The sequence below is a fragment of the Echiichthys vipera genome (genome assembly GCF_963691815.1).
Source record: "Echiichthys vipera genome assembly, chromosome: 13".
Taxonomy (NCBI): Eukaryota; Metazoa; Chordata; class Actinopteri; order Perciformes; family Trachinidae; genus Echiichthys; species Echiichthys vipera.
The window spans coordinates 18,666,754-18,681,894 of NC_139838.1; the positions used below are offsets into that span (position 1 = coordinate 18,666,754).

General features: G+C 38.6%; 1 protein-coding gene across 1 annotated transcript in view; it reads right to left on the minus strand.

Annotated features, from left to right (window-relative positions):
• Nucleotides 1-15,141, minus strand: part of LOC310956123 (CUB and sushi domain-containing protein 3-like) — a gene marked incomplete at both ends in the record, with an annotated part of 334,390 nt that overhangs the window by 124,961 nt on the left and 194,288 nt on the right. The window contains one exon of the mRNA XM_083926253.1: nt 2,291-2,368. Within this exon, the coding sequence (XP_083782379.1) occupies nt 2,291-2,368 (78 nt within the window). The remainder of the gene's footprint in view (nt 1-2,290; nt 2,369-15,141) is intronic.

Consider the following 15,141-nt stretch of genomic DNA (forward strand, 5'->3'; position numbering starts at 1 on the left):
AATAATGGGAACTTTCATAAAAAAATGCTTTTTACATGTTCTCTCAATGTCAGAGATTTGAAAAGGCTTTGAATGAAATGAAATATAATTCATGAGATCATTTTTGTACAACGGTTTGTCAAATGACTTAGGAACCATTAGCACCCTTACACTTAATTTTACTTCAGTGTGCCTTATTAAAAAGTTAGTTTCCAAAGACTTACATATTGGGATTTCATAAAGTTAGAGTAAATTGTGGTGATTCGAGAAGAGGAGCAGAAAATTAACTGGGAACTTTTTGTACTTAATTAATGATGGACCATTGGATTTTAGTTTGTAAGGACTTGAATTAGAAGTCCACAATAGTGCTTTAATTTTGCTGCTAATAGTGAGAGGTTAGCGCTTGGCTGGGCAATAATTAGATATGCTCATTTATTGTGTTTCAATGGGATTGTCATCTTTATTGTTAAAAGCAAGAACATACTAACTTAAACTTGCTAATAAAATGAGAAATTACTCAGTATTCATTCGTGAGTATACAAAAATAGGCTATAACAGGTGGTCATTTCATATATATATAATTTATTGAATTACCAGATAACATGCTATACTGAGATACATAGCTATTCTTACTGAAATATGAAATTACCAATAATGAGACAGATGATTTGGCCATATTGCCGAGCCCTAGGTTAACAATACATTTGTTCCTCTTTTATAATTATGCCATTGGCCTCAATGGCACGGGCAAGTGTTTCTGGAGAAAAAATTGCTGGTCCACGTGTTCTGGAACATTTCAATGACCGGGACAAATGGGAGAAAGTTTGGTCAAATATCATATGTGTTTATTGAGCTTAAAAAAGATTGGTTGACAGGCTTGATAAAGAATGACACCATCAAGGCAGGTAGATTTGTAATATTTTGTATTGAAAAGTTATTCACCAAATAAAATAAGTACTGACGCTGTTTTAAAAATAAATCAATACATATTATGCGGGTCAAGAGGGTTGATGACACGCTGCAGGCCCCTAATGCTTTCCCCTTAGTTAAGAGTCATTCTGGGAGTCCTGTCCCTACCCAGAGAGGGCAGTGAGCAGGTATCCACAGCTCCCAGGAGCTGTGACGTCTGTTAGCGGCCCCGTGTCAGGTAAGATACCCTTAAAGATCTTTAGTCCACTCTGCCTGGAGGAGTGCTGTATGGCCAGAGCCGTGAGCCACTTCCATTCGGCCCGGGCCTTTCCAAGAACTACCAGCGCACTGCCACAACCCGCTGAGTTGAATCCCCCGGGCAACAGGGTTTGTGAACCCCACCCGTTGAGAAGTGAAAAATATTTTTGGTTAATTATGAAACTGTGGCGATCCCCAGCATGGCGTGCAGCTGCTGACTAGACATCAACTAGTTTAAATATGCTATAGGTTTTTCCTCAAACGGAAAAAAATAGAATGAAAATGAGGCTATTCAAAAACAAACAAAAAAAATAACCATAACGTATTGATGACAGATTTCCATTTACTATTTTGCCAACCTTTTTTTTAGCAGCAGTGAAGTGTGAAGCTTAGAGGGCATTATTTTTACAGGACTTCATGAATGAAGAGTTTTTAATTAATTGTCCTTTGACAGATTTTACTAGTAAAAATACAGTAATTACCATTTCATGTAAGGCAGGGGGCAAGCGTAGGGATGTTGGCATATGTATGCCTTTAAATGACCTATGGATGTTTATATATGTGATCAGAGAAGAGAAGAGAGGGATGAGAAAATAAAGGAGCAGAGGCAGGAGGGGGCGGTAAACAATATTACAATAGCTGATTCAAATGCCCTGAACAAGCCCAAAGCAAGCCAAAACAAACCATGATACGCTTATCAGAACAAGCCGTGATTAAATATATCAAAGCAAGCCATGAAGAAGCATGCATAAAACAAGACACCATGACAAAAATGCATGCATAAAACAGCAAACAACAAAAACACACAGCAGTCAAGCAGAATGCCAAAGCATGCTCTTAAAAAGGCTGTGGCAATTTCAACACATTTGTGTATCAAGAACTGTCACTTCGAAACAGTCACACTTTAACACTATGTCTGTGTGAATTGATGTTGCCATGTAACTGAACTGTCTGCAAAGTAATACAAGATGTTTCTTTGTTGTCTCTAAACAGAGGCACAAAGTGTTGAACAGCCTTTTTAAAAAGACAAAATTTAAAACAAGCAAAAACAAAACAAAATCTAAAAACAAAGGCAGTCCAAGTAAAAAAAAAAGCCATTACACATTAGTTAATTAGCCATAGTGACATTAAGATGTGAACTCACATATTGAAAACTTGTTGCTGGAGTCTTTGCCAGGGAATAATTTAACGCCTCGCGATTTAAAATCTACTGATCGCTTCACTGCGGAGGAGAACAGAATACAGAAAAGAGAAGAAAAATCAAACAACAGATCAGATAAAGTGAAAAAAACAAACGAGACCTAGCGAAGGAATTATAATAAGGCAGATTCTTCTCCCTCACAATGCTGAGAGAGAGAAGAGTACAGAGGAAAAGAAAGTTACAAAGGCAAAACAAATTTTAAAATGGTGGCAACAGATAGTGGGAGAGCCAGAAAGAGACAAAAAGACAGAAGCAGATAGAGGAAAGCAAATAGGAAAAATGATCAACATCACTGTTTTTTTTTCATAAGAAGCTCAATCTTTCTTTTGGAGCACCATCATATTCTGAACAAAAGCTGGTTAAGGAAAGTGGACCTTTAATCGAAATGACAATGATGCAGCTCTGTAATCAAAGCATTCTGATAATGGTACACTAGAAAATAAATGGTTCCCTTAATCAGAGTAAATCAAAGACAAGAGGAGACAAACTGATGGAGGGATTCCTGTCAGCATGAGTTCTGTTTTCTAACAACAATCCATGTCAGGGTTAGCAGTACAGCATAACAGCTCAGCATGTATGATTGGAAAGATACACTATGGAAGACAAAGTGAGTGGGCGACAGCTGTATTTGAATCCATGAAATGAACACCCTGGGGTAATCTCAATTTGAGTTGAATTTTTCTGCTCTGCTCTGTCAAAATAAATGAATACATTACCAACATAAATAATGAAAACATAAACACAAATATGTCTTGTCCTCAATGACAAAGTACAGTGACAAATCATTTTTAATGGATGTCTGATTGAGTGGCTGACAGACGTTGTTTTCATAATGACCTGACTAATCCATTAAATGGTGACAAATGGCAGATGAGTTAATGTGCTACAATTATCCTAATGTTATACAAAGGCTACATATATGCACATCAGTTACATTATAGTTGACATGGTTAAATTACATGATTTTTACTTTATGCCAACAATTATCCTAATATCTACATACACATATACATATATACATATGTTAGTTGTACTCTACTTACCATGTTGACCTTACACCCAATCTATTAATGTGCCAACGATTAATCTAATGTAAAGCAACTGAACATTAGCTTTTTTCATATATTATTGTGTTAACGTACCAGCGTGATAGTCGAATATTAAATATGGTTCCAATGGATTTTGTGTGTGTCTTCTGTGTGTGTGTGTGTGTGTGTGTGTGTGTGTGTGTGTGTGTTTGTGTGTGTGTGTGTGTGTGTGTGTGTGTGTGAGTGTGTGTGTGAGACAAAAGTTAGACATACCGACCACCCCACCCCCCAACTCATAACACTCAGTTTGAATGAAAAATGTTTTAGGTACTTCATTAATCTTGTAAAAATAGATGTGAATACAAAGTCTAAGGACTAGTGTGTGGACACATTTGCTAAGCAGGGCATTTTATTTTGTTCAAACATGCCCCGCAGCTATGGCATTTGGGACGTATATTACGGTGTATCATTATGTGGAACTAATTGTTACCACTTTGACACACTATTACTGCATGTGTAAGCACGATATATGCATGTGTAAGTATGTGTATACTAGCAGGGCTGCAACGAATGATTATTTTCATTTCAATTAATCTGCAAATCATTTGCTAGATTAATCGTTTGGTCTATAAAATGCCAGAAAAAAGTGAAAAATGTCCATTTCAGTTTCTCAAAGTCCAAGGTGATGTCTTTAAATATCTTGTTTTGTCAGTCCAAACCCAAGAGGAATAGAATAGAATAGAAAAACTGTATTGATCCCAAGCTGGGAACCTATTCAGTTTAATATGATATAAAGCAAGGGAAAGCAGGATATCATGATGTTTAAGAGGCTGAAAACAGCATTTTCTACTATTTTTGCATGAAAAATCACTTTCACAATTAATTGATTATCAAAACAATTGCTGACTATTTTTCAGTTGACGGACTGTCTTATAACAGTGTAAACGCAGCAGCCTCTATCTTAGAAACCGGCACAAACGGGTGCACATCACAGAGCAACTATTATTGCTTATTTCCAACGCAGTTGTTATTTTCATGCAATCATTAGCAATTGTTGTGAACATCTGTGTGACCAGGGGTGTGTTGGTCTTAAAATCAGGTTTGGTCAGGTGCATTGCTATCTTGAGGCAGCAGAATCTCAATGTGTCATTTACCAACATAAACTTGGTTTAAAAGTCAAAGGTGCAGTATTTTCCTACTATTCAAAGGTTGCATCTTTCAGATAGTAAAATTAGTGATGTATGGACAGCCGTTATATCCGTGGCCACAGGGTTTTTGCAGCTTAAATGTTCCATGATATTTGCTGCAGTACATGGAAATGTTTACAGTTAAAGGAAGCATAGTCTGACAATTAAGTAAACAGTCAAAAGAAAACACTCATACATCAATACAAAATATAATTTTAAAAAGAGCCTACAGTGGGAGTAAAAATAATTAATTCCGGTGGGTGGTGGGTCGTGGGTGGATGATTTAACTGTGCAAGTGGATTCGGATGGCATCAGAGCCCATCAGCACATAATGCTTGTCCTCCTCCTTCTAATCCTCAGTTAAATAAGTTATTGGTGTATCTGCTCTTATTCATTCAAATGGATTTATGGAGTTGTTGATGGGACATAGGACTGTAAGACGGCGGCGGCTTCTCCGCTTCACGCACAAGCAGATACATTTCCCCTGCAAAAAACTGCTCACTTCCCCCATTCCGACTTCTCATATAAATAACACTGTCTGCTGCAGGTGCACCGAGCATTTGAAGGGAACGGGAGATTACTGCCTGATAGATTTCATTTATGTAGTGCCAAAACACATTCCTGATTAACAAAGAGACTAACTACAACCCCTTTGCTCCTTACGCCTTAATTTGCGTCCACAATATGCACTGTCTAACTAGCAAATGTGGAGTTGGACACCTCCTAAATGCGCCTTGCACTTGAAGCCATGTGTCATATATCGTCTGAATAGGGCCCGACCTCTTCTTAAATACATTGACGGTGTGTAATGATCCGTTAATTAAACCACATCTCATCATCATTTTTTCCTCACACCACTACTCAATTACTACTTTTGTAACTTTTGTACCAAATTTGACAGCAAACAACATATCATAATATTAAAGGTTTTCATCTGACCAGAAGCAGTGTAGCTCAAAATAAAAGCTTAACTTTGTGGCTCGATTTATCTCGCATTTTATTGAGGTTCAGTTTAGAATGTCCCTTTGTGTGAGCCGAGGGCACATGAAATCATAGGCTTTTACTGCTGTAAATAAAAATTCACAGGATTTTGTACTTTACAAGGTCCACTGTGTTACCTCTGGATCACAAAAGCATGGTGATTTACTGTATTTCACAACACAATAGAGTTTTTTTTCAAAGCACATTAGCTTTAGGTCTTGATGTATTTTAATGCTGTATAATGTTTGTTCACCTTTGTAAGGACGTCAACACTGTTAGACGTATCACCTTTTAAAGTAGGGAAAGACAACTCCATGCAATTCTTTATCCATATCCATTGAAATATTCATGAAAAAAATTAACCTCACACCATTAAATAATGTCTGTAATAAATTCTCCATTAATGAGTTTGCTCCAAGCAACCTATGTATCACAGCAATTTACGGCTGCCTCGAAGCTCAGTACACGCATGAAGCAAATGCAAAAACATTTTAACAATCTTGGCAGCCATCCACCTACACAAAGGATAAAATGTATTATTCCTGACACTAGTGTCATAGCTACTCAAAATGAGGGGGAACAAGCTTTACATCTGATAGTTTCACTTACATAAAAAGTTTCACTGGATTTCATTCATAATGTTTAAAAGCAGAGATTCCCCTGGCTTATCCAAATGTTTTCAGGTCATTTCACAAACAATTTGGGACAACTACAGACAGCTGTATTTAAAAATATAGCTCACTAGAAAACTATGATAAAAGTAGAGTGAATACATTTTCCATTCCACTGCATTGGAGACATGACAACAAGTATGTAAGCATAAAGCTTTTAGTCCCATTGGGTAGAAGGTTCTCATTTGTGTCCATAAAAAAATGCACAAATAGTAAAGCAGAACATAAAGGGGAAGACGTTATGTGTTACATAATTGTTTGGCTGCTTTCAGATTTAATTTAACTATTTGAAATGTCCCAAGTGTCAGAAATTGAGAACATTCATCAATGGACAAAGGGAAGCGCTAATCTAGATCAAAGCCTTACAATCACGCTCAAAATGTATTTCAAATGTATTTCAAACCTTATTGTAAATCCTCTTAGGCAGCCAAACTGTGGAATCTGGGCCAGATATTGTGAAAAGTCAAATTTGCAAATTCATTCACTCCATCATACCCTTGTTAATATGCATCATAAAACCTGTCCTGTGTGAATATGCATCAAAGTTAAATATGCCCATGTTAATATTCTAGCCTACAAGCAGCAAATCTACTGCAAACAACAGATGGAGGGCAGATGCATTTAAGTAAAACCATATTTATGAAGTAAAATCCTGCATATTTAACAAAACTATATTTAACTAGTAATAAAAAGAATAAGAACTGAACTGAAGTTCAAGAGTAAGAGAGCAGACATGAAATTTAGTTTGATAAAATACACACTGAACCTGTTATAACAAAAGTATCTCCTTGGGTGCAATGCAGGCTTGATACTGTAATTTCAAACCAAACCAAAATATATTCTCTTTCAAAATGTATTACCAAAAGCTACACCTACTCTGTTAGCCAAGGGAGGATTCAGCTCAATGATTCACTCACTTTAGTCATTCTTGCCTTATACCCACACCGCCATCTGGATTTCATATTTCCTAAGAGTGCTAGTGTGGAGCAGTGAGACATTCTGTAAGGAGGTGATTCAAGCAGACAGGCATCACACACTTGGATTGAACTCACCAGTTTTTGGGCTGGTGTTTTAATGTACCCACATGGGGGAAAAAAATATTTAATGCTGTCTACATTAACGTGTGATCTAGACTATGAACTAAAATTTGGAGAGCTCCACACATAGATGTATCAGTTTTATTTCCAAATTTGAACAGTCAAATTCAAATGGTTAAGAGGCAGATATGAGCTTTGACAACCGCATTGTTGTCATTGCTGTAGACATCCTCCACATTCATCTCATCTCATCTCATCTTCAACCGCTTATCTGGGGTTGGGTCGCGGGGCATCAGCTTTAGCAGGGGACCCCAAACTTCCGTTTCCCGGGCCACATTAACCAGCTCTAACTGGGGGCTTCCGAGGCGTTCCCAGGCCAGTGTGAAGATATAATCTCTCCACCTTGTCCCGCGTCTTCCCCGAGGCCTCCTCCCAGCTGGACGTGCCTGGAACACCTCCCTAGGGAGGCGCCCAGGGGGCATCCTTAATAGATGCCCGAACCACCTCAACTAGCTCCTTTCAACGCAAAGGAGCAGCGGCTCTACAGGACACAGCTCTCGCTTTGGGTGTACAGAGATTGGATGGCCCACAGAAGGGACCCCCTCACCCCATACTCCTGCAGCACCTCCAACAGTATCTCCTGAGGGACCCAGTCATATGCCTTCCCCAGATCCACAAAACACATGTTAACTGGATGGGCATACTCCCAGGCCCTCTCCAGGATCCTTGCGAGAGTGAAGAGCTGGTCTGTTGTTCCACATCCAGGACAGAATCCGCATCGTTCCTCTTCAATCTGAGGTTCGACTATAGGATGAACCCTCCTTTCCAGCACCTTGGAGTAGACTTTACAAGGGAGTCTGAGTAGTGTGATACCCCTGCAATTGGCACACACCCTGTGGCTCCCTTTTTTAAACAGAGGAACCACCACCCCAGTCTGCCACTCCCTTGACACTGTCCCAGACTTCCACGCAATGTTGAAGAGACGTGTCAACCAAGACAGCCCCTCCAAACCCAAAGCTTTCAGCATTTCTGGACGAATCTCATCAATCCTTGGAGCTTTGCCACTGTGGAGTTGTTTGACTACCACAGTGACTTCCGCCAGGTATATTGACAATGATTCCCCATCAGCCTCCAGCTCTGCCTCTAGAAAAGAGTCGGATTAAGGAGTTCCTCAAAGTGCTCCTTCCACCGCCCGATTACCTCCACATTGTATGAGCTATTTTGTAACTACAGACCAACAATCATACAATATCACAAGCATGTGTCTGCAAATTGGCTGCAACAATTCAGCCAAGTACATTTCACACCCTTTTGATATAGTAATATCGACAATGAAAGCCAGTACTGGTGAGAGGCACGCTCCACAGTAACATAAAAGATGATAAAGGGGTAGTTCATAGATTTATGAGCACATATGAAACCCCTGAGGCCTACAGTGTCTCTGTACTCAGTTTGACTAATGGTTCTTAAGCTAAAGCTGACAAGAAAAAAGGACTGGGGGATTTATTTACACAAAAACTAAATGGTATAGTCCACATGTTTTTCTTGGCTGTAATTATTCAGAGCATTTCAAGATACTGTATGTGTACTCTTGATCACAAGCTGGTCTGAGGCATTATGAGGGTCATATCAATGGTACCATGCAGGCGACGATATCCAATATGTCAGCCTCCCTGAGGGGTAAACTGTCTTAATGCTCAAATTGAATAATGTTTCCGTACCAGTGGTTGACTGGTGTTTCTCTTGTACTGACTAACTTATTTTCTTGCCATAGCATTCGCTGACTAATAATGCCGTCAGTTGTTCATTAGGAGCCAATCACTGCCCTGCAGACACAGAAACTCATGAATACGTAATGAGGAGAGATGATGGAGGGATATGATTGGTAGGTCCTGCCGCAGGGAAGGAAACAGATTGTTCATACCTGACACACGCATAGAAACAAAACAAACGCACACACACATACACACACAGTCACACATATACTTACAGTAGATGCAAACACACAGAGCACACACCAATTACATATACAAAGAAGCACACGTATCGATAGATCCATCAACTTTAAATAGGAACATACAGAAACACCCATTTGTACATGCATAGACACGTACACAGAGCAGCAGCCAGCAGGTGACAAGAGTGAGTTTTATACACATATACAGATATGTGGGCATGTTATTCTGTATGTGCACAGGAACATAGAGACATATATGTCAAGACCACATATATTCGAAACACACACAGATACAGGCATACACATCGACACAACCCTCAAACACACACTTTCACAGCCAGGTGTTGACGGCGTAGAGCTGGGCATTGGAGCAGAGTACCATGCAGGGAAGAATGTGGCTAGAATGTTTAAGCAATGTAACCCTCAGTATTTGCTAAACCCCATCCATACTGAAGTTTGCATTTTCCTATATAAAAGGGAAAAAAAAGTTATATATTCAGGCAGAATCAGTAAAGAAAGAACTGAACACAGTGCCACAAAGAATGAGTAAAAAAAATTGTGAATTACAGAGGAAAGGAAGCTGGCACACTTTTGATCGAGAAGAACGAGCCAACTCTATGTCTTTATCTTATCTTTCAACAATAACATGAAAGGTTTCCAGTATGTAATCAGCCTTCATGTATGCGTGCCTTGCAGTGCATAATAATTATCGCAGCAAACAATGTTTGAGCAAGGAGACAGTGTGACAGATGAATGAAAGTACAACTATAGTAGGTGGGGTGTGCAGGCCTTATTTACATCTAATAAGAATTGATTTAGAGGTAAATTCGGAAGGCTGCTAGAGCATTTGTGTTGCATTGTTTCTATTTCCTGTTTAGGAATTGTAAAAACAGTCACAGGTTAGGGTCAGGGTCAAGATCCCACTGAAATACAGGAAGTAGAGGATAGGAGTGACATTTTCATTATGCTGATGTTAGAGGAAAAAAATGCCTTCTAAACATTTCAAGTGGTGGATATTGAAAGAGCCTATTGATTTTGAGGTGACGACTGAAGGTCAGCAAGAGCAGTCAGCAACATCTTTCTCCATTTTGTCATGGGATAGTTCATCATGTTTCATCTTCCTGTGTCTTCTATAGTTCCTTTACAGTTCAAACTAAACTGAATAATTTCCAAAACCTCAGATAAACGTTTGTGGCAGGCTCAAAGCAAGAAAGTCTCATCTGTCTTGCCATACCAATACAGCGTTATACAGACACGAATTCAGGCAGATCACAGTTGCTGATCCCTCTGAATTATACTTTCAACCGTTATGGTTTGAGGCACAAGGGGGTAGGTATTTGATGCTTAAAATATTTGGGGAGCACTAAAGCTGAAATATATAATTTTAAGAGATGATAGGTATAGAGCAAAAAAGGTGAAATTGTTGGGGAAACTTGTGAGTGATTTAGCTGATTGGAATCTGACATTGTAAAACATTGAAAACGCACCTGCTAGCACAGTGTGATACTCCTGGATTTATGCTTAATGCGTAATGCGTGAAAATATAAAATATGATATGAAATGCTGGAAGAGATCTCCAGACTGGCTCTGCTTTCAGCGTGATCAGTGCTGACTCAGGAGAGGTGAAGACGTGAAAATAATAAACATTTGTAAAGTATGAAATGCTGTATTAATTGCTCTGGCTCTGCATGTATAGTAAAACTGATGACAGACCTTAACAGGGACGCAGCATTAGGGGTGTGTAAATACATAAAAAAGATGAGGCCCTCACTTGCCTACAGTAACAGGGGAGGCAATCTGTATCATGCAGTTACAAGGATCCTCAAATGACCCGACGTATTTCTCCTTTCAGTCATTTTTAATTGAATGCCTCCTCCCTGTTTACTTTACATTCTGATCACACCCCTTTCATTTGAATCAGTTTACAAACAGATTTACACATGGAGATGTTAGTGAGGTGCATTTTGTGCTTTTGATCATTGTGCTTTCAGGTAAACTGAGACATACTGACTTTGAGGCATTGCCAGGATCTCTCTGCCCTTACTTTTTCTGCTCCCTCTACCTCCACTTTCTGTAATGTGAATGTTCATTAATGAGAGCCAGACATTTTTTCTCAGTGTTCAGACTAAAATACATACAGTAAATGGAAACACTGGCAGCCATTCAATTGACTTGATGGCTGGCTGACTGACCCACTAACTGGCTGACAGCCAGACCAAATGGCTGACTGGCTGACTGACTATACACTCTAGGCTTTTACCTGGCACTGTTAACTGCACTTCCTACAGTAAATGCAACAGTAGTACAATTCTGATTGGATTGACTAGATGGCTTTGTGAATGACAGTTACACTGTAGCTTTGTAGCTGGTTTCTAATGTGTGATGATGTGCACTGCCATTTGTTTCAACAGGCTCCAGATGAAAAACAGTATAGCTGTGTTTCTGTAAGGATTGGAATTGAGTAAAATTAAATCATACTGTGAGAAGAGAGAAAATGCTGCATGAGAGACTTACAAAAACACATCAGGAATGACAATTAGATCTAAAAAAAAGTCAGACGATTCTTCAAAATCAACCAATCAGCGTTGGTTTTGAGGCAGGTCGAAGTGTGACGGAACGAAAAGTGACTGTTCAATGTAGACAACATGTTTGCTTACGTGGATGAGATGAGCGCAGCTATGGAGCAAGCCACTCGCAAACACTTTTTTTCTGGATCCTTCCATTGGAATATGGACCGGGAACCTGAAATTATGCCTTTAATCCTCACATTCATGTTACACTAACGGCAAATATCTTTCAACGACATGTTGTTTTTACTTTGCCACATTGTGAAGTATTTGCAATCACATGGATTTTTAATACATCTCTTTTTAATCACTCAATTTTTTAGACCATATTTTTGTACTTAATGCATACATTTCTAGCAATTACCTGAATGGACTCTTTTGCTAAAGAGCTAAGTGAATGTGTGACTCACTGGCTGATTGAAAGCATGTTTGACTTACTGACTGGTTGGGTGTCAATGGCTCTTGTTATAAATAATTACATCATGAGAATGTTTTATGACCCTGGGACTGATAAAAGTTACCTATTCAAAGGGTAAATTCACAGTAAAATTGTGTTCTCATATATTATTCCTGTGGCTGTTGACAACTCAGTTTATTTGGCAACATGAATCACTGGTTTCTAGCTTTGGGGAGAGCTGTTGGTGTTCTTTTTTATTTAACAGGCAAGATGACTGAGAACACATTCCCATTTCCTGCTGCAGCCTACGGGTGTATTTGCAGGGGTTGCGACTGTAACATGCATTCACATCTGGAAGCTGAATTAATCTACCACAGTGGATCACTATACATGGAAATGCAACAGCTGGATTTGAGTTCTTTGCAGAAGGGAACTTTTTGCATCACTCAGTGTTTTACCACAACAAGGTTTTCCCAACCTGTCTGCAGATTTAAATCTGCAGTCTTTAGTTTCCACACAAATAGTCAAAACTCAAGCCACATAAAAATCTTAATTTGATCTGTAGAAATGACATGCATTACAAAAGATCAAAACTTGTGCCATAAAGAATCCAATCTGATTCATTGTTGTTAGTGGAAATACCTTTAGGTCTTAAACGACAATTACAGTAATGAAGCTTTTAGCAAAAGTTCAAACAGGAAGACAATTATCTGTCTAATTTGAGCATCACATTAGGAATCCACTGCAATTAAACCTGGGGTAGGCAGTTTATTTTCTGTTTTCAACAAAGGCAAATTTTATTTAATTATTCAACTGTTATGACTCTCTACTGTTATTGTTTTCTATGTCATTTTGCCTCCCATCACCCAACCACCACTAGTGCCACCTCTCTAGAGTGATGGCAGGGATGACATATTTTTTGTAGGCCAATGTCATATTATTTTTTAAGCATAAATATAATTGGCAGAAGGTTAAATCTATTGTAAGGCTATAATGAACTACACTACAGTTACATGACTTCAATGTGTTTGGCATGTTGACGTTTAATGTCCCTGAAACCTATGTAGTTTCATTTAGCCACTTGTTATCGACTGCCTTTTTAAAAAAAAAAACTTTCAGAGGTGAGGTATTAACGGAAATATTTAACCACAGGCCTATTTCCGGTATCTAACCAGACACCCATTAAAAAAAAAAAATCACTCCTGTAGCACTCTGGTCTCCTAGGGAAATGTCAGAATGGTTGCTAGGTTTTACCCAATTTGACAATTGGGTTGATTGACAGCACCAAAGCAAAAGTCTTATGAATAATTACAAATGGAGCATATTTACTGACACACATCACACATCGAATGATTTTATGGTAAAGATGTTTTTCTGAGAATGTCTTGACTGACAACGACACCGCAATTGACTATATATGAAAGTATGGCATTTCTTAGCTGCAATATTAAATGACAAATAAGTCTGAAAAAGAAAAAAAAATGTATCTCTACATTATATTATTATATATAATGTAATCTCTGATGGTCAAACACAAATATATATATATATATATATATATATATATATATATATATATATATATATATATATATATATATATATATATATATATATATATATATATATATATATATATATACACACGCAAACAAACACACCACAGCACCAGACTCCATCACCTCTGATTTCATCTTACTTACTATAGTAAGACCCTATTGCATGTTTTAAACCACACTCAGCAATCACACATACACTTTCTATATTAGGCTGAACTGAATATTTAAGTCTACAGTGAAAATAATTGAATCTGGCTCAGAGACGTTGACATAGCTGAATAATTACTGACTTCCAATTAAACATCCTAATGGGCACTTAATGGTTGTGCTTGTATTTTGCTTTAAAGTGGGACACTAAGGAACAGAGAGATAACATATGACATACTGACAACACAGCCTAGAATGATAGACATGTATGGATAGTTTCACTCTAATTAAAAAACACATATTTTGTTTACTGTATTTGGGATTAAACAGGACTCTTAAGAACAGACCATGCAGCCTCTTTAACAAAAGAGAGGCCTGTATGAAACTTAGTAGTCTGCCTCTGATTTAGGCGCCAGCCTGCCAGAACTGTTATTTCACACCTGTCACCTGGAGATTTGAAGCCAAACTCCGGTGTCCCATTGGGCAAGAAGCCATTGAATGCCACAGGAGTCCCGAGCCATGACACCACACTTTGTGTATCCACAGTGACCGTTGTGCACAATAGGAGATGAACACAACATTGGTAGCAGTCCATCTTGTCGGCCAAGTTAAGAGACTGTTCTGTGCTCACCATGAACACTTCCAGAGTAATCAGTGCCACAATGACCTTGTTTACCTGCAGGAGGAAGATGTTGGACCTCCATTTCTTCAGAAAAAGAAGTCTTAGTCTTTCCACAAAGTTGCCGCTGCTTGTCTACAGCCCCACAAGAGAGAAAACCGCTGGCGCTCTGAGCCCACTACTCATGGTATCGGCAGAGACCTGTCTTTGTCACAGCTTGGACCCTCCATTGGAGACCTCCCACAGCAATTCAAGTAAAAGGCTTTAGTTTAGGCCTGGGCAGACACCTACACATCCTTACACATCTTAGATAGCTACACAGCATCTCCAGGGCTCTGAGTTCTCCATTGTGTCTGATTCCTTTGTTTACTCAAAGGTCATTCTAAACCTGGGTGTATATCAACTGGTCTGCCTTACATCCTGTGAATAAATTGTAAATAATGAAAATAGGAGCGATGACACCCTTTAACAAGAACAAAATGACCTGGGGGGAGTTATTTGAATTGAAATGGTTAATTCCTTGATACACCTCATTTGGGACTATCAATATTAGCCTACAGTTTTAAGACCTTGCCATTGTGAATCGTTCTAAAGCATCAACTAAGCGTTCAATTGGATAATTAACTCTTTTGCCGTGCCAGGCT